Raw genomic sequence first — 25,363 nt, forward strand, 5'->3', positions numbered from 1 at the left:
TACGCATACAGAGATCACAAAAAAAGCATGTCCAGACCATGTTAAAGCTGTTTGACCTCCTTCTTGCTTCCTCTCAGTAATAGCATCGTCTTCTCACGATCTGGATCCCCCCATAGGATTTTCGCCGTCCTACCGACCGTTTCGCTGTTCCACAATGTCGCATGCGCATTCGTCGCCCACTCCCTTAAATCGGACTGCGCCGACCCCAAAGGCTTCGGGTTAACCAAGTTTATTGACGGCAGTAGTCTGGCCTTCGCTGCCAAATCGTCTGCCCTTTCATTTCCCGGCACCCAAATGATGCGGATTTTGTCATACTCAGAGAAGGCTTTAATCTCCTTCTTACACTTCAAGACTGTTCGTGACCTTACCGTCCTGGTTTTTATTGCCCTTATGGCAATTTTACTGTCGGTAAAGATGTTCAGACTCGACGTCTTCGCGTTTGCACCACACCACTTCACGCATTCCGTGATCGCCCGGATCTCCGCCTGCAGAACCGCAATATGGTAAGGCAGTCTAAAACAGATCTCAGTCAGTTCTCAATGTAAACCCTCAGGTCCACTCTGTTCTTTAGCTTTGATCCATTCATCCGTGCAACATGTTCTTCCACATGGCTATACTACGGTTCCGTCAATCCAACAGTGTTCCGCTGGCAGCAGTGCCTCTCACTCGACTTCAAGGTTCATATCAGGTATCCGATCAGAATGGTTGTTGAGTAATGGATCTGCTAACGCGTTTGGCTGGCTTCTTTATTATCACAGCCTATGCAGATGATCTGCTCATGTTAGTTGAAGTATATTTCAGTCTTGCGCTGGAAACTTGAATGGAGCGATCGTGTTAGTGTTGACATTGTGGAGTACAAGACGGTGATAATGTTTCTTAAAGACATATTGTCAAAGAATTGTTTATCCACGATTCGATCCTGTGAAGCTGGCATTAGGAACGTAGCGCTCATTAAATATTCTGGAGTGACTGTTTCAGAGATAATATGTTCCCTGGTCCATGTTTATCGGGTGAAGAAGATAGTGATCAACGACATTCTGAGAAATGATTTGGGTTAAGTCATCGTGTTGTCATGATCGTTTCAGGAAGAAAAAGATTATCTCTGGTCTACAGATCATGTGTCTACAGATCTACTACAGGTGTTACTTAGCGCTTCCACTCTTGATTTACTTGTGAAACTGTACAGAGTGAAAACAGGAATTCCACAAAAGTTTTTGATGATAGATGAAAAACGAGATGGACTTAACTTTCATAAGGGACAGCGCAGTTTTCGGCTTTAGTCTAAGTCTGGGTTTCATACTGATAGGACATGGTTCTCTTTATGCATTCCTGCAAAAGAATCCGGTCCGATCCGCGAATAATTTTGTTCAATTGCGGACGACCTAAGGACTGGAGGTATGTAATGGCTGAATATCAGTACTATGCTTACACTAGAAATCTATGCTAACCTTGGAGACCTTTTAGATGTGGTAGGAATAACCGAGAATACTCTGTTTTGTGATGATTAAGCATCGTAACGGCAGGGAATATGCAGTGCTACGAATTATGACGCCGCTCTAAACCACCGCCTTCCACCTTCCTTCAAGGTGATCAGTACATCATGATTTGGAGTAAGGAGATTTCAGTTTGGTACCGGTAGTGTCAGGAGCGCGTGGTTCCAGCCTAAATTTTTTGAGACCTCATATGGGAGCAATAAGGTGGCCGCGGTTTGGAAGTAACTTGCATGTAAATCGCATTCCCCTTGTGGATTTGAATTCAACCTGGCGACGTAACCCACTGTCGCAGTGGTTAAAGAAGGCAGTAATATCGCAGAAAGAAAATAAATTATATGGTTAAGTACCACTAGTAATGGGTGATTGCCCATACTGCCGCTTTTGAAGGAGCCCAGAATACCCATTATAGAGATATCATTCAAAAATATTGTTAAGCAGTTCTTCCCCCATCAGTAAAGCTGGTGACTTGAATGGAGACCTTCGAAGGGAAATTAACCCAACATTTCTACGAAATATCTATTCATATGGTATACCTTCCTTCTTCTTCGTCATAATTCCATAATCCATGTCTGTATAGGTTTTGTTAATTTGACATGCTCATACCACTGCTGAAACTTAAGCGTTTTGGTCCATAAGCATTGTAACTACACTACCACTTAAGATTTCCTATGGCCTATGATAATCACGCCAAAAGGGGAGAAGTTTTTCTTGTCCGATGCACCAGCGGCTCAGATGACGGCTGTAGATTCATACTCCTTTACTAAAATATGTGGTGGTTGAAGTGCCTGTCTCGCCTTTGGATGAAATCAAAAACTCCAAAACATTTTGCATAGAGACACAATTTCATTTTCACGGTTTTGCTGTAAAATCATAGACAATGATTTCACAGTTTAGAGGTTTTTTATTTGGTGTTGGTAACTTAAGAGGCAGATCAACAGTTAATTTGGCCAAAATGATTGATTAAAACAAGGTCAATTGGGTTATGGCATATGCATCTATTGTATAAAACGTTAGCTGCGGCTTTGCCGATAAATCAGCATCTAGCATCCAACATATGAGGCAACTGACATGACATGACTTTTGCTTTTTTTATGTTTTGGAAAATCCATGCCGCCTTTAATTAGAAAAACGGGACAATCAAAGTTGCTGCATACATTTTTGTAGTCATTTACAAAAAATATCATCGCATGATATAAGGCTTTTTTAAAGGGCAGTGTCATCATAATATCATAGAATACCAAAGTTTCGACATCGCCAGCCCCATGGCATGGGAAGTAGATTGATTTTGTCATTCCGTTTGTCGAAATTTAAATTGGATCCCATTGTGCCGCAGTAGTTAGCATGTCCGCCTATGAGCCTGAACGTCTGGTTTCGAATTCTGCAGACAATATCTGAAAAATTTTCCAGAGCAGGTTACCCTTGACTGACTCTGTAAGGATTTATGAGGTCATCAGCGGTGTTCATCTTTTTTATGGGTAGGTGTTGCTCGCCGTTGGCAGAGGATGTCCCCCTTCATTGAGCAGAAACTTGTTTCGGACAGGACTAATTCATATGAGAGCAGTTTTCCTATTTACTAATTAAATGTTCGTAAACGAACGAAGTCAGGTTTACTTTAACGAAGTCTAATAAACCAGGGAATATGCATTGATTATCGATTGCAGATTGCCAGATCTTCACTGCAGTATAGTGTTGTGGTCTGGTGGACTGTAACATAAAAATCCACCTAATCTACAAAACAATCCAATGGTTGCTAGTCGGTCTGAACAAATATAAGCGATAGACCCAAGCCTCTGGTGAAAAATGAAACGTACCAAAGATTACTGGTTGGTTGCCCCATATATGGCACACGAATCAGAGATGACGCCTTCAAATTTTAAGTCGCTGGTTGAAGCCGCTTTTGCAGGGAAGAAGAGCCTCATTGTAGAAAGTAATAATAAAGGGGATAAACCGACCTTTATTAACAGGAACAGGTAAAAAAGGAAGTGGAAGAAAATGCGACTGGGAAATGTTGGATGACCACAGCTTCTCTGACCATAGCTATATTAGTTCCAGCCTTGGTGGAAATACTGCAAAAGTGGTCCCTCGGTGTCATAGGTCGGTTACCGGAAGTAGTAACTGCAGCATTTGAAAGAATCGAAAGAGAGTCAGTGAAAATGGTTCTGGCAGTAAATGGAGATAAGACGAAATGGATGGTTTCAACTCCCCGAAAAGCCTTGCACAACCGAGCAGATAAAAAGAATGCAAAAAGTTGGGAACCACAACTTTGAGACAGTCAGTAACTTTATCTACCTCGTCACCGCCGTAACCGAAACGAATGGCACCAGATTTGAGATTAAGCGAAGAATAATTCTGGCAAACAGATGCTACTTTAGACTAAGTAAGAAGTTTAGAGACAAGGCCACCTCTCGACAGACGAAGATTACACTATACAAGACACTGATACTAGCCGTGCTGTTATGTGGTTCTGAAGCATGGGTACTTGTGAAAGCAGATGAGGCAGTGCTTGGAGTATTTGAGAGAAAGATTCTTCGTAAAATATATGGACCAGTTTGCGTTAATGGAGAATATAGGCGACGTATGAAACACGAGCTGTATGAGGAGGACAGCATAGTAACACGCATCAAAATACAACGGCTGCATTGGCTACGTCATGTTGTCAGAATGGATGAGGAAGCTCCAGCAAAGAAGTCTTTTGAAGGCAAACACGGTGGTACACGCAAACCGGAAAGACCAAAAGTCCGATGGAAAGATCAAGTGGTGGGAGACACCTCGAAACTTGGTGTCAGAGATTTTAGAAAGATCGCAGAAGATCAAGGCGCTTGGAACGCTATTCTACGTTTGGCTAGTGGAACAAATATTCTGTCATGGCCGGTTAAAGTAAAGTAAGTGGTCCCTCGGCTAAACAGAAGAAAGGCGGATTGAGATAAATTTCGGCACAAATTTTTGCACCAATATCCTTTCTAGACCAGAAAAGAAAGTGGAAGTTGAGGAGGACATAGACATAATGGTCAAGCGGAGCACGAAGGCCTTGAATGACTCGCTTGTGTCAGCATGTCCTAGTGCCAAGCCAAGGGGCAAACAACGACCGCCATGGTGGACCCCAGAGCTGGTTGGTCTAAGGAAGGACTGCAGACAACTCTTCAACAGAGCAAAAGCCACAAGAGTACCACACGATTGGGGCATCTATAAGGCTGAGCTAAGAAAATATAAGGGCGACCTGAGAAAGGCGCAGAAAAAATCCTGGGTAGAATTCTGCAGCTCCGTGGAGGATACATCTGAGGCATCTAGGCTAAGGAAGATTCTCTCCGTGAGACCTATTCCGTTAGGGTATATTCAGAAGTCAGGTCACCCTAGTGCAGAGGTTAGCATGTCTGCCTATGACGCTGAACGCCAGGGTTCAAATCCTGGCGAGAACATATGAAAAAATTTTCAGCGGTGGTTGTCCCCTCTTAATGCTGGCAACATTTGTGAGGTACTATGCTATGTAAAACTTCTCTCCAAAGAGCTGTAGCACTGTGGCACGCCGTTCGGACTTGGCTATAAAAACGTGGCCCCTTATGATTGAACTTAATTTTGAATCGGACTGCACTCATTGATATGTGAGAAGTTTGCCCCTCCTCCTTAGTGGAATGTGTATGGGTAAAATTTGCAAGTCAGAGAATGTATGGACAATGTCTGGTGAGGAAACACTAGAACTACTCGTTGTTATACATTTCCCGGGAAATTCTCCTAAGGACAACGTGGCGCCAGAAGAGGTTGTCACTGCTATGCATTCGTCGGAGGTTGGTAGGGAGCCGAAAATCCTTTTGGCGATAGGAAGTTTCGACTTCTTGCCACGTCCTGATGATATATTACCGGTTCATTTACAAGCTGTGTCTGATAGACGGGTTCCTTGGCTTAGGGAAATATAGTCTGCTTGTATCAGCATGTCATATATACCTGTTGGATAGAGGAACACGAGAGTCATTTTCATTCCGTAAGCAGGAAAACCTTACCACACGAATGCGAAAGATTTTCTTCCTATTAGTCTGTCATCCTTTATGCTGAAGACTCTTGAGAGGTTGATAGAAACATAACTTAGGGCAAATATCCCTGGAGATCGCCTGTCGCGGTATCAGCATGCACATAGTAAAGGGAAATCTATTAAAGAGCCATTCACGACCTAATCGGCTGCATAGATGGTTCTCTCTCTGTCATCGATTATACTATGGTAGCATTTCTTGAAATTTAAAGTGCTTTCAATAATGTAAAACCTCTGTCAATCTGGAAGGAGTTGGAGTTGCAAGGCTTCAACTCTACCGTAAGAAAATTTTCTAATAACTTATTTACTAAAATATGCATTACAGCAGTCTAGGGATCTGTGGATCTAATATGATGGGTCAGTAGCGGAACGCCTCAACGGAATATAGGCATTAACAATATTTTATTGTGTCTGGAAGAAAAAAGTGTAAAAGTGGTGGCGTATGCTGATGGCGTGGCAATTGCGGTTAGAGGAAAGTTTCCTAGCACTCTAGGAGATATACTTCAGGAAACTCTACGTGCAACAGCAAAGTGGGCTACCGAAAGTGGTCTGGCAATAAATCCGTGCAAGACAGAATTAGTTCTTTTCAGCAGGAGATACAAATTGCCTACAGTAGAACCTGACTCCTGGGGAGGAGGGAATTTTCCATATACAGTAAGTCCAAAACACCTGGGTGGTTTGCTGCACAGGAAATTAAACTTCAAATACAGCATTTTGGAAAGGGCAGGAAACGCAACTCTTGCTCTATACAACTGCAAGAGAGCCATTGGCAAAGGTTGGGGGGTTTAGACCGCGCGTCATGAATTGGGCATATACTGCAGTTGTCAGATCTATAATGCTATATGGTGTTGTGCTCTGGTGGACGGCGCTTCAAAAGTCCACCTACTGCTCAATACTTAACCGGATCCAATGGATGCCTTGTTTGTGCATCATTAGGACGACACCATCTGCTGCACTGAATTTAATGCTACATCTTATGCCTCTGGACATTGTGACTAGACAAATTACAACGACCACTGCCGTGAGGTTAAGGGAGCTTTTTCTTAGGTCACATGTCGGCTACGAACTCTGTGTTATCCTTGATGTAATATCCAATGTTCCAGGCTAGGTGGATTACACCCTACCTGAGCCGCATTTTGATAAAAATTACTGTACCACTATTCCTGATAGAACCGATTGGAACTACGATATCCTTCGTAACAGAAGTTACATGGATGGTTCCAAACTAAACGACCAGGTGGGCTTTGGGGTGTACTCTACAGATCTAGAACTGGTCATGTCGAAAATATTACCCGACCACTGCAGTGTAATAAAACACTTCCTTAATTGCAAGGATCTCCCTTGCAATTAAGGAAGTGGTGGAATGGCTAAGATATAATGCCATTACGACGATTGGCATCAGTAGCTTCTCAGACAGCCAGGCACTGCTCACTGCACTGCCTGATATTACAATACAATATTAGAATCTTTGTCAATCCTAGTCTTACAAATCTTGAGAAATTCGGTGACGATTCTATCGTTCATTAGGCTGTTTTGACTCTCTTGTTACTGCACTGCTTGGTCCCATAGAACTTCGTGCCTTTAGTCTTAGCCAAACTTGTCACGGAGACTTAGTCAATTGCCACCACCAAAGGAAGAGTTTTTCCTCTTTCTCAAATCTTGGTGCTGCTTGCCTAAGAATTGCACTATGAGTTTCTTCGCGATTTTGCTGTCCCATCCCTTGGGGAAGAATGTCACCTTTGTGAGCTGGGGTATGTCCATATATCTCACCAGGTCGAGCTTTGCGCCTCCCCAGGGAGTGTGGATACTTCCAATGAACTTTTTTGCGGTATCAATACATTCTGCTGACCAAAAAGCGCTGCATCAAAATGGCCCCTCCCTTCTCGCAGTTCATAATTGGTATAAGTTGACCCTATTCAGAGTTCCACACATGTACGAAAGTGGAACTCTGGACCATATTCAGAGTTCCACACATGTACGAAAATCCACTCCTCCACTTATTACCGATGATCTGGTGAAATCCTGTTTACACCTTGTCTCTCTCTGTTGGATGGTGACTGAAGTCTGCATTGAGGGAGGACTGGCTTTGTCTTCCGAGAGTACTTGAAAGCGCTCTTCTCCGTCTTAGCAGTGGTATGCTCTTAGGGTGATCTGATACTTTTTTCGGCTTCCGTAGAAGTGATTGAAATGTCAGTTCTATCCCTACCAGCATTCTGCATTCTATACCTACTGCTCTGCCTGCTTGGAAGCTTAGCAAGGCCATCACTCACTACTGCCGTCATTCTGCTGACCTTATCTCTCGATTCGGCTGCGATAACTGTTTCGAAGACACTGTTTGAATCGGAAACACAACCATTACTTAAAGGCTAGGGACGAGCTGCGGAACCCTCTGGGTTATCAGTCTCTTCCTCATTCGTTAGTCAGCAATAGCCTCGTGAGAAGATAAGGCTATTACTGAAAGGAAGTAAGAAGGAGGTCAGTATAGCTCTCGGTATGATTATGGGACACATAGGACTACGAGCTCACTTATGTAAAATCGGTGCGGCAAGTGAAAGCATGTGTAGGGCACGCGGGCAAAATGATGAGACGTTGGAGCATTTCCTATGTCATTGTCCGGCTTTCGCGGCTAAATGATACCGGCACTCTCGATTATAGGTGCCAAAGCACCCACACCCATAGGAGGGGTGGACAACATGCTACGGTGCGACGACATCACTGCAGCTCTTTGTATTTTGGGTGTTTGAAGTACAATTTGAGCCTACTCCTGAGAGGCTTTACAATTTTTGAGTAATAGGCAGTACCTATTCCAAGATAGCGATTTTTTTTGAAGAGTGAAATGAAGCACGCCCTCTCCACTACAGGGTTACTTTATAGACTTGGTAAGTGCGAAACTATTCGGGGCTACCGCAGTCCAAATTAAGGAAGTAGGCAACGAATTCGCATGTAGCCCTTTGGAACAGTAAAACTATCGGTAAAATGACAAAAACCCTATGGGGAGAGTTGAATCATGTTAAGACGAGGATATTACTGGGAGGAAGCAGGTCAGTATAACTCTCAGGATCATTGTGGGTCACAACGCGGGCGTTTTTATGCAGAATAGGTGCGCCAAGTAACAGATGATGAGACTTTGGAGAACTTTCTGTGCCTACGCCTTTCGCTGCTAACAGATTTCAGCACTTGGGTGCAATACCAGACTTGAACCCGCCTAGGGGCATAGAATGGAAAACGATTAAGGATTTTGTGAGACGTAAGGGATTGCTAAAAACATGGGAAACGCCAGTTGTATCAGTCGAATGAAGCATTTTATTTCCGTCTGTTGCGGTTGTAGTTTTAGATTTTCAACAAGGTAATGGTCAGAATCGATTTTCGTTTTTTTGGATCGATCGTATGTCTTAAACGTTCTATGACTGAATGAATGCTGTATAGTAAGAGGAACTTTTGCGACTCCCTAAACATAATAGGGGAACTTTTGCGACTCCCAAAAAGTAATTGCGGATTTTTTATATAGTCGGCGTTGACAAATTTTTTCACAGCTTGTGACTCTGTAATTGCATTCTTTCTTCTGTCAGTTATTAGCGGTTACTTTTAGCTTGCTTTAGAAAAAAAGTGTAAAAAAAGTATATTTGATTAAAGTTCATTCTAAGTTTTATTAAAAATGCATTTACTTTCTTTTAAAAAATCCGCAATTACTTTTTGGGCAACCCAATATTATAGTTACTTCTGAATCAAAATTCGTCTCCTCAATGTTGCTTTCAATTAATTTAGTTGAAATCTGTCCATTAACAATATATTATTGTCTCTGGAAGAAAAAGGCGTAAAAGTGGTATATGCCGATGACGTGGCAATAACGGTTAGGTGCAAATTGTAGAGCACTCTAAGGGATATACTTCAGCTCTACGTGCAACAGTAAAGTGGGCTACCGAAAGTGGTCTGGGTATAAATCCGTGCTAGACAGAAGTAGTTCTTTTCAGCAGGAGATACAAGTTGCCTACAGTGGAACCTGTCTCCTTGGGCGGAGAGAATGTTCCATTTACAGAAAGCGCAAAATACCTGGGAGTTTTGCTGGACAGAAAACTGAACTTCAACATTTTGGAAAGGGCAAGAGAGGCCACTCTTGCCCTATACACCTGCAAGAGAGCCATTGGCAAAATTTGGGGGATTTAGACCGCGTGTCATACATTGGGTATATACTGCTTTTGTCAGACCTATTATGTTATATGGTGTTGTGGTCTGGTGGACGGCGCTTCAAAAGTCCACCTACTGCTTAATACTTAACCGGATCCAATGGATGCCTTGTTTGTGCATCATTAGGACGACACCATCTGCTGCACTGAATTTAATGGTACATCTTATGCCTCTGGACATTGTGGCGAGGCAAATTGCTGCCGACATTGCCGTGGGGCAAAGGGAGCTTTTTCTTAGGTCACATGGCGGCTTCGGACACTATGTTATCCTTGATGTAATATCCAATGTTCCAGGCTAGGTGGATTACACCCTACCTGAGCCGCTTTTTGATAAAAATTACTGAACCAATATTCCTGATAGAACCGATTGGAACTACGATATCCTTCGTAACAGAAGTTACATGGATGGTTCCAAACTAAACGACCAGGTGGGCTTTGGGGTGTACTCTATAGATCTAGAACTGGTCATGTCGAAGAGGTTACTCAACCACTCCAGTGTGTATCAAACTGAGAACCTTGCAATTAAGGAAGTAGTGGAATGGCTAAGATTAAATGTCATTACGACGATTGGCATACATTTCTTCTCAGACAGCCAGGTAGTCATTAAATCCGTGGAGAACGTATTTCTGAACACAAAAGCCGCCCTCGACTATCGTAGATCTCTCAACGAGATGGCTGAACAGTTCAAAATTCGCCTGTTCTGGGTGACGGGCCACAGAGACATCCCAGGGAATTGTAAAGCAGACGAGCTTGCGAGACTAGGAACTACCCTATACGTTCCAGGGATACTGGAATCTGTGGGTATGCCTCCAGCGACATGTAAGCTAAGTTCTCAGGACCAGTCCCGAAGGACAACGAATGATAGATGGTCACCAAGAGGGGGCTGTGAGCATTCCAAAACTATGTGGCCTAATCTAGACTAGAAGTGGTCTAACGCTTTGCTGTCATTGGCTAGAACATACGTCTCAGTCATTGTGTCCGTCATGATAGGTCACTGTCTAATCGGAAAACATGCTGGCAGTCTGAAGGTTGCCAGCAACGACTTTTGCAGAAGCTGTGAGGACATCGAAGAAGAAGAGACTATAGAACACCTTCTGTATGTGTGACCCACACTAGTAGTCAGAAGGAGTTCCACTTTAGGTTCTCATTTCTTTGAGAACCTGTCTGATTTAGCGGATATGAACATTAGCAATTTATTGGACTTTTTAAAGCAATCTGAATGGTTCAACGGTAGAAACTAGAAGGCATCATCTTTTTTCTGTTCCTCCGTTTGGAGCGTCTTGATGATGGGTGGAGAACTAGATGGACGAACAGTGACAATGGTCGGGTGACTTATGAATTTATTCGTGACGCGACGTTCGTACGAGACCGCCCGGACTTTGGCTTCGGCCTAAGTCTGGGCTTCATACTGACGGGACATGGTTCCTTTAATGCATTTTTGCATCAGAGGATTTTGTCCACAGCTGATTTGTGCGACTGTGGGAGACCTGAGGACTGAAGGTATGTACTGAGAGAATGCCCGTATTATGCAGACATTAGAGATTTAGGCGTGATGGGAATTAGCGAGGTGGTGTGGGATTTCAGTATGGCCCTTGAGGACGAGACGACTGTTGCAAGGCTGGCAACTTTTTCGAGGGAAGTATTTCTTAGGCGGCGGACTAGATTTAGTGGAGGGATGAATAAACGCTAGTTATCCATAACGAGGTGTTGCTGTACTGGCGCGGCTGTGTGATTTGGTGCTGCGCATGACATGGCCTGGCACCTGCCTTGCCCATGTTGATGCAGCGGCGTTTGCCCATTGTTGGTTACCTTAGCTGTTGTGGTTGTGTTCGGTTACCCGTGAGGGTGGCCGCGTTGATTGTAAAGTCCCATGTTGATGCTGATATATGTGGCGTAGCCCGTGAGGGCTGCCGTGTCTTGTTTGTGTATATCGTCCCGTTGTATGTTTGATGCATACTTTTGTATGCTGGCTTGAGGTCGGCTTAGGGCGATTCTTCTCATCCAGGTGACCAGTCCGGAACTGTTTGGGGTTCAACTGGTAGTAGTCTTTTAAGGCTACGAAGTCTGACCGGAGACTTTAATCTTGTACCACGGGTGTCAGGAGCCCCTGGAACTTTGGTTCCAGGCAGACAATGGTGAAGCCCCAGTGGGGAGCAACTTGGTGGCTGTGGTTTGTACCCAAATCGCGGGTAGAGCATAAGCTCTGCGTGGAGTTGCGTTTTCAACCGGGCACCTTGATCTATAGATCGGAAGGAGTAGTGCTCCGCTCCAAACCAAGGAGGTGAACACGTCCAAATACGTGGTATCAAATTGGTACTCATGTATGGGTTGCCACATGTGGGGGCGTTGGTAGACGCATTGTATTCACCCTTGGGCCTTGGGCTTCGCAGGTTTGGGCCGTGATGACAGGTATCTGCGTAAAACTCGACATTCGAGTTCCTGTGGTGTCACAATGGACGAAAACGTCTAAGTGAGTCTGATGGTAGACTGCCACTTAAACCTCACCTAAAGATTAACGGGGCTCCTCCTCCTTCTGTCATTTTTTCTATTACAAACACCAGCTTGTCGATCCAAAGTGCAACATTTAATTTTCTGTAAAATGCCATCAAATTCATAACTCATCAATATTTATGAACTGTGTGGCAGGTAAAGTAACACTTCCCATCACCAATATCATAGCTTCAAACTTTCGCAACAACCTCTTCATAGTTTTTCAAAACAATGTAAATTATGGTTGCTGCTAGCTATTCATCTAACACAAGTGTGCCCGTTAGGACACACGTATCTTCAGATTGTATCTGGGCTCAGGTATACTTGGCTGCTTAGTGGGCAATCGATGTAACAGGCAAAAAAAGCAAACGGCTGTAATATGAGTTATAAAAATCATTTAAGTATCAATATTTCAATCTTCTTTTGGCATGTGTGCTACCAGAAAGTGGAACATGTGTAGTAACCAGTCTCATATTTTAAATAGTGGAACAAAGATAAAAAATATTAAGAAAAGGCTTAAAATATTAACCGTTGAGTGGGAAACACGTGTTTTTATTTCGCACATTAGGAATAGCTCTGCACCTTTTGCGCTAGAAATTTCACAACCACTAAAGTATAGCTAGAACAGTATTATCCACTAGGCGGCCTGGAGTAGGCTCAGAATGAACCCCAAAGACCCAACAGCTGCGGTGGTGATATCAGGCCGTTACATGTTAACCGCCCATTCTGCAGCTGTGGGTGCCTTGGCACCTGTAGTCAAAAATAATGCTTCAACCGCACATCCAATCGACAGACCAACAAAATGAGGAAGAGACGGATAAACCAGAGAGATGTGCAGTTCGTGCCCAGCCTTTAAGTAAAAGTGTTTCCGTTTCAGACCCAGACAACGACAGTGCCTATGAAATAGCCTTTGCAGCCGAATCGAGAGATACGAGGGTTGCCTTTTTTTGTTTCGGGATTGGACAACGCTTGTGTTGCAATCTGCCAACTGACAGCTATATTACAAAGCTTGACTTTTTGAGAATGTTTTGACATACGAGCGCTATTTGTGTGGTTTACAGTAACTTAAAAGAGACGGATAAACCAGAGAGATGTGCAGTTCGTCCCCAGGCTTTAAGTAAAAGTGTTTCCATTTCAAACCCAGACAACGATAGTGCCTATGAAATAGCCTTTGCAGCCGAATCGAGAGATACGAGGGTTGCCTTTTATATTTCGGGATTGGACAACGCTTGTGTTGCAATCTGCCAACTGACAGCTATAACGCAAAGCTTGACATTTTTGAGAATGTTTTGACATACGAGCGCTATTTGTGTGGTTTACAGTAACTTAAAACATTCATCTCGTCCAAAAAAGGCTCGTGTCGATTGCTTTGAACGAAGTGCTCCAAAAATACCATCGCGGTGTTTCCAAACTCATCTTTGACATCGTGACAGTTGACGAATCGTGAATTTACGCGTATGAGCCCGAAAGTAGACAGCAGTCGACTCAGCGGGTATTTTAAGATGAGGCAAATTCAACAAAAGTTGCTCACCCACGAAGCATTTCCTCGCAAATGACCTGCAAATGAGAACATGCAACTTCGAGTGGCAAACAACCATTTGTTCGCCAGTTGTCTTCCAAGAAATCAGGAAAACAGGGTTTTTGCAATTTTTTTTTGATCAAAAATGAAAACGCCTTCGTAAATTGCAAAATTCGAACCAGGTCTCGGCCAAAAAACTTAAAATCTAATACTCTGAAAGCTCTGAAGATATTGTAGATCTCAAGTGGACTTTTTTGTAGATATGTTTGGACGCTATCTGGTAAATAATAAAAGGACTACAAACGAAGCAGCCCCAACAAATTTTCGAAATACCGAGGTGGCCAATTTTAGGGACCTGCCAGGGCCCTGCACACGATCTCGCTAACACCTCACCTCTAACCATTTTAAATTTCAAAGAGGCATCTCTACGGAGGCCACCGTTGCGCAGAGGTTAGCATGTCCGCCCATGACACTGAACGTCTGGGTTCGAATCCTGGCGAGTCCATCAAAAGAAAATTTTTCAGCAGTGGTTTTTCCCCCCCTAAATCGGGCAACATTTGCGAGCAGATGTCGCCTAGCGTCACGCCGTTCGGACACGGCTATAAAAAGGAGGCCCCTTATCATTGAGCTTAAACTTGAATCGGACTGCACCCATTGATATGTGAGAAGTTTGCCCCTGTTTCTTAGTGGAATATTCTGGGGAAAATTTTGCATTGGATATCTCTACCTTTACCTGCACACGACATATATTTTACTAGTTTTTTTTGGATTTTATCCCACTGTGCGTCGACTATTGTTACTGTTACTGATAGAAAATGTCACCATTGATTGTTGAATCGTGCTTATTTTAGGCAAAACACATATGGCTTTTAAACTGATTGACGATTTGTTTTATCATAGTTTTTGTTAATTTTTATATAAAAACAAAAACCATAGAAAATAGAAATACAAAAAAGACTCCGAACTAAATTTTTATAAAATCATAAATTTTTTGTACACAGTATGAAAATTTAAACTATTCTAAGCCAAAATGAAATGTATCCAAAAGTTCTTGATTAACACTGGCAAATTGCCACTTCATGCGGGGATTGCTGTTATCACAGGCATTGGCTCTTACCGTCATCTTATCACCTTTCTTCACAGCCTCTAAGCAATTGATGCCCACGCGACCATGAACCAACCATTTGAGATCGTTATCATAATACCAGAACTGATTGCCACCTTGTTGATGACAATTCCACATGTAGACCTTGGCATTGCGATTTACACTTTGAATATCCAAACATAGATCACCATGTCGCTGCCTTATTTCGCGATGCGAACTTAGTTGCCAGAACTGATTTGGTTGAGGATAAGTTTTATTCTCGGCACAGAAAAATAAACCAACTAAACTGTTGCTGTGACCATTAAGAGTATCCAGGCAATACTTGGGATAGCTCAAGCTTTGTATGGTGCCAAAGGCATAGCTTTCCGGAGGATTCGTAGGATAAGTGAGCAATAGATCTGGAGCTATTTCATCAAGGAACCATTGAAATGATTTGCATTGTAAGTTTGTGCGAAGTTCATGCTGTTTGGAGAGATCTCCGGCATCGATGCTTTCATATAGAGAGGGATTACTTTTATAGAAGTGATGTTTGTACTCATCCATCCATACTTCAGCCACACGCTTGTGATTCTGTAAGGAAAGAAAAGAAAGATATTTTAAATGCTTAAAGTAGTTTTTTTTACCCACCACTGAAGGATGGGGGTATATTTTATTCTCGATTATCGTTAAAATATGAGAAGATCTAGCCATATATGTCCGTCTGTCTCTTGAAATCACTTTTTTTGCGGGATGGGATGGGAAAATGCTTTACGCATCTAAAGATTACGTCTATCGTCGTATGCCGGGCTCCATCGTATTGGCGGCAGTGGCTAAAAGCCCACCCTATAGAGCCTCGGGGTAGAGATTCATCTCGGAAATACTTTCGCATTACTTCGAGGTGGGTGGCCCCTCTCAATTGTTGCTTAACCATCTCCTCCACATAGTGTCTGCGTCCAGACATTCGCTTTGTCTCCTACGCTATTGGGTCTTTTTCCTACACGATTTTTGTTCAGCTTATCTGGTGATATCCTCCCATTCTTCTCATTTTACAGCATCTTCTGTGCTATGATGTCGGGTGAAAAATCAGCCAATCAGCATGTCTAGTTCCCGGCGTACCGCAGCTCAGTAACTGCAGTCAAAGGATGTATTCTCGGCGTCGTCTTCCACTTCTTCCGCCTCGTAAGAAGTCCACTAACCCATTTGATGCAGATACTTCCCGAATACCTGTGGCCGGATAACATATGGAATTGGTAGAAGTTCACGTCCCTCCTCTCTCTTCACGTGACGATCCGATGACGATCTGATGACGGTCCACCCATTACTGGTCTAAAGATTGGATCAGTGATAGATGTCAATGCATACCGTCAGTGTCTACGTCTTGGCATCGAAGGATTCTTTTATTTTATGCACAACCTCGTGCAGAGCAGTCTCCACCGACCTTCCCTTGACATAGGCATGTTGTTTGTGTTTGAGCAGTTCGCTGGATGTCCTACTCTTTATCATGGTACCCACGATACGTTTCATGGTTTTGAGTAGAAAGGACGTAAGGCTTATATGCATCGCTCAGCTCAGTGACTGCAGTCAAAGAATGTATACTCGGCGTCGTCTTCAATTTCTTCCGCCTCGTACACGCAGTTGCAAGAAGTCCACTAACCCATTCGATGCAGATACTTCCTGCATACCTATGGCCGGATAACATATTGAATGAGTAGAAGTTCACTTCCCCGTACCTCCTGTCTCTCCACCTCTATATGCCATGAATTAGCAGATGTGTCCACCTACTATGAGTCTCGTTCAACCACCTCTGTTCTATCTTCTTCTATAGTTCGTAGTTCAGTTTAAATCAAGCCCTCATGTTTGGCTGTAATGATCTTGCGTCGCTTCTTCGCGAGGAGATCAATGGAGTACATGCCTGCGATTTCAATGACGGCTTCTCCTGATACCGTTCGATGTGACTCGTAGCGTTGTTGTTCTTTGCACTTGCTCTTGTCTGAGTTTCTAGGCTCGCCTCCAATATTTCGTAGCCATACAATAAAATACTTCTAGTGGTCTTCATTAGTATCTTTCTCTTGCTTGGTAGAAGTCCATTCATATTGGTCCTGCCTCTTTCATCGTTGCGTACTCTATTTGTTTCGACTACGTTCATTTGGAATCCAGTCTCATCCCTAGGTATTTTTTAGAAGTCTTTCTTGGGATGATAATGTCGTCTATATGCATCTCTATGTCCAGCGGAATATATCATCTTGTCAACACCAGCAGGCTCTGTTTTATGTATGGCCAATTGTAATCCATGTGACCCCAGCCAGCTCTTTGTGTGGATCATAGTTTGGCCTAGTTTGCTTTGGACCTTTTCTGTGTTTCTTACCTTCATCACTGTTGCGATATCGTCTGCATAACCCACTAGGTAGGTGTTTTCAAAATCTCGTCATTCATTCCAAAAGTCTGCCCCCAATATAGATCCCTGGGCGATTCTGAGTTGACTTGCATCCTTTCTGGACTTTGGATCGTGTGGTATATAAGTATCGATCTTTCAGGAAGTTCATTATTATATGCATTAAGTTACTCGTTTCTAGGGCTTGCTTTGCTTGCCCACCTCAAGCTGTTGAAGTCATTCTTGACGTTCCATAGTGGTGAAATCACGTCACAGTCTTCAAATATAGAGATATTGAGCTGAAATTTCGCACACATACTTTGTTTGTCCATAGGCAGGTTAAGTTTGAAGATGGGCTATATCGGACTATACATTGGTATAGCCCCCATATAGACCGATCTGCCGATTAAAGGTCTTGGACCCATAAAATTTGCATTAAGTTGCGGGTTGTGGTGGGCTCCTGGACCGGGTTTTTATCGGATCTTATTGGATATAGCCAAGAGAAAGATGCACCGATCATTTACAGCCAGTTTATTTATTATACCCACCACCGTAGGATAGGGGGTGTATTAATTTAGTCATTCCGTTTGCCACACATCGAAATATCAATTTCCGACCCTACAAAGTATATATATTTCGGATCGTCGTAAAATTGCAAGACGATTTAACAATGTCCGTGTGTCCGTCCGTTTCTCTGTCCGTTCGTCTGTTGTAATCACTCTAGAGCCTTCAAAAATTGAGAGATTGACCTGAAAATTGGCACAAATACGTCTTTTTGATGCACGCTGGTTAAGTTCTTGAACGGGCCAAAACGGACCATATTTGGATATAACTGCCATATAGATCGATTTTCCAATAAAGGGTCTAATGCCTATAAAAACTTTATTTTTCATCCGATTTCGCTGAAATTTAAAACAATGAGTAGTTTAAGGCTTCCCGATAACTGACCAAAATGTGGTTCAGATCGGACTATATATAGATATAGCTACAGTATAGACCGATCTCCCGATAAAGGGTCTGAAGCGCATAAACGCTTTATTTTTTAACCGATTTTGTTTGAAATTAGAAACAATGGGTTATTTTAAGCCTCCCGACATTTGACCTAAATATGGATTGGATCGGTCCACATTTTGATATAGCTGCCATATAGACCGATCTGCCGATAAATGGTCTGAAGTTCATGAAAGCTTTATTTATTACCCGATTTCGCTGAAATTTGAAACAATGGGTTATTTTAAGCCTCCCGACATTTGACCTAAATATGGATTATATCGGTCCATATTTTGATATAGCTGCCATATAGACCGATCTCCCGATAAAAGGGTCTGAAGACCATAACAACTTTATTTATTACCCGATTTCGCTGAAATTTAAAATGGGTTATTTTAAGCCTCCCGACATCCGCCCCAAATATGGTTTGGATCAGACTATATTTAGATATAGCTGCCATATAGACCGATCTCCTGCTAAAGGGTCTGATGCCCATAAAAGCTTTATTTTTTAACCGATTTTGTTTAAATTTGAAACAGTGAGTAGTTTTAGGCCTCCCAACATCCTCCCCAAATATGGTTGGGATCAGACTATATTTAGATATAGCTGCCATATAGACCGATCTCCTGCTAAAGGGTCTGATGCCCATAAAAGCTTTATTTTTTAACCGATTTTGCTGAAATTTGAAACAGTGAATAATTTTAAGTCTCCCAACATCCGCCCCAAATATGGTTCAGATCGGACTATATTTGGATATAGCTGCCATATAGACCGATTTGCCGATAAAGGGTCTGAAGACCATAACAACTTTATTTATTACCCGATTTCGCTGAAATTTAAAAAAATGGGTTATTTTAAGCCTCCCGACATCTGACCTAAATATGGTTAAGATCGGACTATATTTAGATATAGCTGCCATATAGACCGATCTTCCGATAAAGGGTCTGAAGCCCATAAAAACTTTATTTTTTAACCGATTTCGCTGAAATTTGAAACAGTGAGTTACTTTTAGCCTCCCAACATCCACCCCAAATATGGTTTGGATCAGACTATATTCAGATATAGCTGCCATATAGACGCGATCCCGCTAAAGGGTCTGATGCCCATTAAAGCTTTATTTTTTAACCGATTTTGCTGAAATTTTAAACAGTGAATAGTTTTAGGCTTACCAACATTTGACCCAACTATGGTAAAAATAGGACTGTATTTAGATGTAGCTGTCATATAGACCGATATGCCGGGTTAAGGATCTGAAGCTCAAAGAAGCTTTATTTATTACCCGATTTTGTTAAAATTTGAAATACAAAATTCAACAGTGACTTATATATATAAGACCACTCAATGTTCGTGTCGAATTTGGGTGCATAAGTTATCCAATTTTCATCGGATTGTGACGAAAGGGGGTTTACATATATACCCGGTGTGGTGGGTATCCAAAGTTCGCCCGGCCGAACTTAAAGCATTTTTACTTGTTTTTATTCGAAAATTTCACCGCGTTTTCCAAATAATGGATGGGAAAATTTCGATTTTGGTTAAATATCCGGACTCTAGTCATATATCCAAGGAAGATATGGTCCACATCGGTCTATAACCTGCTCCATATAAACCGTTCTCCCAATTAGTCTTCTGCGACCCTAAGAAGCTTAAATTTTTGGCTGAATGGCCAAAACAAGGATTATTTGTGTAAATTTGTTTTAGAAGTCTTGGTGAGGGTTCCAAATTTCAGGCCGTCCAAACATGGCACTTGGTTGTTGTTTTCCTTGTTCTTAGTTGCAAGCCTTATATTCAAAGCTTGCTGAAATTTCATTTTATACTCACCCTTGCCACAAAATTGTAGTCCCTGGCCTTCTCCTGATTCTCCCAAGGTCCTCGAAAAACATGAGCCACTCTCGAACATGGAATGTCAAACAAGAGACCACCACACATCCATATTTTAAAGCTCAACTCATACTGCTCGGCACCCCAGATATCCAAACCCTCATCGTAGCCACCCAATTCCCAAAAGAATTTGCGATCTATGGCAAATAGACCACCTATCATAACGGGATTAGGATACGGCTGCATGTCGTCCCTTGAAAATTCTGGCAATTGTGGTAACATTTTATACAACATGGTCCAGTCAAAGACTCCACGTGAACCTTCTCGAGCTACCTCACTGTAACGGAAGGTGGCATGTTGAATGCTATCCACACGGGGAATTGTGGATATTTTGTAGTTTAAAGCAATAGGCTCCAGCAAGGGGGGCAACCAATTGTAGCCACACTCAATGTGTGAATCGAAGAAAACCAAAACCTCGCCCACGGCTTCACGGGCTCCAGCTAAACGTGCACCAATGAGACCAGTTCTCTGCTGAAGTCTAACGATTTTTACCAAATTTCCAAAGTTTTCGCTGACATAATCATCCAGTTGCTCTTTAAGATACTCGCGTGTACTAAAATCATCCACAATTATGATCTCCTTTAGCAAGGAAGGTGGAGTGCGATTCTTTATGCTGTATAGAGTTCGGGCTAGAACACTAAAGTATTCGTTGTAGAAGGGTATGACAATGCTGACAGAGGGCAATTCCTTTAAATAGGTTTTCGACAGACATCTAGAATGATACGAAGAGAAATGAATCAAAATTTTATTTAAAATTCAGACTTTTAACTTACCCTTCCGGCCTTGCATCTACTATCGAGCGATTCACCGATATCATATCCGATAACAAAGCATTGAACCCATTTTCTAGAGCAATTTTTTCAGCTACCTTTTTGAGAGTATCATTGTTAAGCTCAGCTGCCTCACCCTGTTCACCCACACCTCTGTGTGCCTTATCAGCTTCAAGGAGTTTATGGTCCTCCCAAGACTTACGTGGCCTCATGGCCTCTGGTAATTTAAAATAACTCATATTAAGCGAGATTTTTCTTTTCTGCTCCTCCGCCAAGCCTGTTAGATAATTGGTCAAATTTTGTTTGGGAAATCGACGGGGATGTGGTTCCGGTGGTCTAGGCGGTCTTGGTGTACTAGCTCGAAAGGCATTCACAAAGGGTTCAGTTATGGGATCCACCTCATCATTTTGCACTGTTATAATTTTTCCAATGTTTGCCTTTCCGGTATCCATAATCAAGGTCACCAGAATAGCTAAGAATGCTGCTCCCAAAGCATAGAATATGGGTTTCTTAGATCTACGTTGTTTTAGCGTACGTTTTTTCATTTCTAATGTCAATTGCCACACTTTGTCGTTTCGAGGCCCAAGAATATACTAAAATACTGAGGCCATAACATCAAGATGTGAGGTTGAAATTTTAGCCCAGAGATCTTGGTATCTTCTTGTATGTCTGTAATTTCATTAAAAGCATTTTGTTGTGAAAAGACACAACTTACACAGGTTTTCAAAATTCACAGATAACTACAGCGAAGGTGATGGCACTATCTGCACAACAATGACGTATTGTTAGACAAGTCTCTATGCCACACATTTTAAGAGGCTTGCCAATCAATGTTATCGATATTCCTATGCATATTCATTTGAGTTGTGAAGTTGAAACATTTTCAGGAGTTCTTAATGTTTTTGGGTATCTAAATTTATTTTTGTTCATAGAAACGTGTTGTAATGGATGATTTTTCAAGAGCTATAGGAAAGCTTTTGAAAAAAAAAAAAAAAAAACAGTAAGAGCGTACCAAGTTCGGCCGGGCCGTATCTTATATACCCTCCACCATGGATCGGATTTGTCGAGTTCTTTTCCCGGCATCTCTTCTTAGGCAAAAAAGGACAAAAGAAAAGATTTGCTCTGCTATGAGAACGATATCAAGATATGGTCCGGTTCGGACCACAACTAAAAGATATGTTGGAGACCTGTGTAAAATGTCAGCCAATTCGAATAAGAATTGCGCCCTTTGGGGGCTTAAGAAGAAAAATAGAGGGATCGGTTTATATGGGAGCTGTATCAGGCCATAGACCGATTCAGACCATAATAAACATGTATGTTGATGGTCATGAGAGGATCCATCGTACAAAATTTCAGGCAAATCGGATAATAATTCTGACCTCTAGTGGCTCAAGAAGTTAAGATTCAAGATCGGTTGTTATGGCAGCTATATCAGATTATTGACCGATTTGAACCATACTTGACACAGTTGTTATGTATCATAGCGAAACACGTCGTGCAAAATTTCATTCAAATCGGATAAGAATTGTGCCCTCTAGTGGCTCAAGAAGTCAAGATCCCTGGTCGGTTTATATGGCAGCCATATCAGGTTATGAACCGATTTGAATCATACTTGGCACAATTCTTGAAAGTCATAATAAAATACACCGTGAAAAATTTCATTCAAATCGGATAAGAATTGCGCCTTCTAGAGGCTCAAGAAGTCAATACCCAAGATCGGTTTATATGGCAGCTATGTCAGGTTATTGACCGATTTGAACCATACTTGGCACAATTGTTGAAAGTCATAACAAAATACTTCGTGCAAAATTTCATTCAAATCAGATAAGAATTGCGCCCTCTAGAGGCTCAAGAAGTCAAGACCCAAGATCGGATTATATGACAGCGATATCTGGTTATGGACCGATTTGAACCATACTTGGCACAGTTGTTGTATATCATAACAAAACACGTAGTGCAAAATTTCATTCCAATCGGATAAGAAGTGCACCTTCTAGAAGCTCAAGAAGTCAAGACCCAAAATCGGTTTACATGGCAGCTATATCAAAATATGAACCGATATGGCCCATTTACAATCCCAACCGACCTACACTAATTGGAAGTATTTGTGCCAAATTTCAAGTGCCTAGCTTTACTCCTTCGAAAGTTAGCGTGCTTTCGACAGACAGACGGACGGACGGACAGACGGACATGATCGACATAAAATGTCGCGACGATCAAGAATATATATACTTGTGGGGTCTCAGACGAATATTTCGAGTAGTTACAAACAGAATGACGAAATTAGTACACCCCCATCCTATGGTGGAGGGCATACAAAATAAAAGCGTGCTAAATTCGGCCGGGTCGAATTTTCGGAACCCACCACCATGGATTCTGCTAAAAATTTATACAAAATAAATTAAATTGTAGGGCATAATTTTATTCTACATACCAAGGATGATCGAGAGGCCGGTTTACATGGGAGCTATATCAGGTTATAGACTGATTTGGACCATACTTTGTTGTTGGAAGTCATAACAAAACACTATGTGCAAAATTTCAGCCAAATCGGACAAAAATTGCGGCTTGTAGGCGCTCAAGAAGTCAAATCGGGAGATCGGTTTATGTGGGAGCTATATCAGGATATTGGCCGATTCAAACCGTTAGCACAGTAGTTGAAAGTCATAAAGGAACAACACGTGTCAACGGCGTCCAGGGGCTCGATTTGGACCATACTTCGTACAATTATTGAAAGTTATAACAGAAAGCCATATGCAAAATTTTAGCCAAATCGGACAAAAAATGTGGCGTCTAGGTGCTCAAGAAGTAAAATCGGGAGATCGGTTTATATGGGGGCTATATCAGGTCATAGACCGATTTAAACCGTACTTTACACAGCTATTGAAAGTCATATCAGAACACTACGTACAAAATTTCAGCCAAATCGGACAAAAATTTCGACTTCCAGGGGCTCAAGAAGTCAAATCGGGAGATCGGTTTATATGGGAGCTATATCTAAATCTGAACCGATATAGCCTATTTGCAATCCCCAACGACCTACATCAATATTATGTATCTGTACAGAATTTCAAGTGGCTAGCTCTACGAGTTTGAGCGCTATCGTGATTTTGACAGACGGACGGGAGCACACGGCTAGATCGACTCAGACCGTCTAGACGATAAAGAATACATATACTTTATGGGGTCTTAGACGAATTTTTGGAGGTGTTACAAACGGAATGACTAGATCCTATGGTAAAAACAATTTTCAATCGCGATTGTGATTGAAAATTCAGATTAAGATTCAATTAAAAATTAATTGATTTTATTAATTTTCTAATTGAAAATTGCAAAAATTTTAATCACGGCTGTAGTTGAAAAGAAATCGTTTTCAATTGAAAGAAAGTAATTAAATCAATTAATATTTTGATTGAAAACGATTTTATTTTCAATGAAATTTTTAATTGAACTTTTTTTTCTGTATATGCTCCTGAATGTGATACTTTCAATACAGTTTCCTGTCTAAGATCTCTCTTTAGTATTTGACCTTGTCAGATATGGAAATCGTTTTGTTGAGGAAACCTGATGTGTCAAATTGGTCAACCTTTGTCCTCCTCTTGAACAAGCAATATCAATTTTTTTTGGGTTAACATTGAGACCCCGAGGTGTAGCCCAGTCGTATTACATCACCAATACCTTTTCGGCCTTTCTGTATAGCTGATTCGGATCCTAAGTCCCTAGATGTATTAAAGCAAGGTCTGCATAGCGGACGGGCTCAAGTCCTTCCACAGTCAGCATTCTTATAGTGGTCACCCATAGGAAGAAATAGGACTCCAATAAAAGGTATTTGTGAATAGAGACAGACAAATCAGACATCCCAAAAACCCCCGAAAACACCACCCTTATGAAAAGTTTTTGGGAGTAGAGTATGAAATAAAATCCCTAAAACCACCCCCAATCATACATGTTATGGACGATATACCCTACCAGGATTTACTGGCCATTTCTGCGTGGGGCCGAATGAATCGAGTAGATTTTAATTTTAATGGACTCAGTGTTGTTTTTTGTCACACAAACGATCCGCTGACCCATTACGATCTTCTTTGTCTATCAACGGTGTAGATGTTGAGCAATCAGAAACTGTTGATGTTCGGGGCATGAAAATACAAAGTGATGTCCGTTGGCCTAAACATGTATACGAAGTGTCGAAAGAACCATTCAAGTGTTTGGGCTTCCTTAAACGGTGTAAGGATTACTTCACTCCGCCTGATCTTCTTAACATCTACACCACTTTCATAAGGCCGAAAATGGAGTACAACTCACATGTGTGGGCTGGAGCTTCAAAATCATTCCTGGAGCTTCTGGACCGTGATTGGCCAACGGACCGCACAATGCATTATAGAGAGAATTATTATTTCGCCCGAACCGTTCGATTGTGGAATCGACTTCGGGCTAAGATTTTACCCACCCGCTATGACATCCAGAGATTTCAGACTAACGTCATTAAACACTACATCCTCCCCCAGCTACCACAGCTTTGAAGTCAGTTCCCAAGTCCCTGTTAATGGTTATTGCAACAGT

The 25,363-nt window shown here is 42.0% G+C and overlaps 2 protein-coding genes across 3 annotated transcripts in view; one reads left to right on the forward strand and one right to left on the reverse strand.

The window, feature by feature from the left end:
- Positions 1-25,363, forward strand: part of LOC106081128 (protein sprint) — an 840,648-nt gene that overhangs the window by 255,890 nt on the left and 559,395 nt on the right. The window lies entirely within an intron of this gene.
- LOC106081130 (N-acetylgalactosaminyltransferase 4) lies at positions 14,678-21,461 on the reverse strand. Its single transcript, XM_013242880.2, has 3 exons — positions 20,804-21,461; positions 19,971-20,742; positions 14,678-15,382 (listed from the first exon to the last, which is right to left on the reverse strand). The coding sequence occupies exons 1-3, from the start codon at positions 21,343-21,345 to the stop codon at positions 14,723-14,725; spliced, it is 1,974 nt and encodes a 657-aa protein (XP_013098334.2). The 5' UTR covers positions 21,346-21,461; the 3' UTR covers positions 14,678-14,722.

The sequence above is a fragment of the Stomoxys calcitrans genome, chromosome 4, assembly GCF_963082655.1.
Source record: "Stomoxys calcitrans chromosome 4, idStoCalc2.1, whole genome shotgun sequence".
Taxonomy (NCBI): Eukaryota; Metazoa; Arthropoda; class Insecta; order Diptera; family Muscidae; genus Stomoxys; species Stomoxys calcitrans.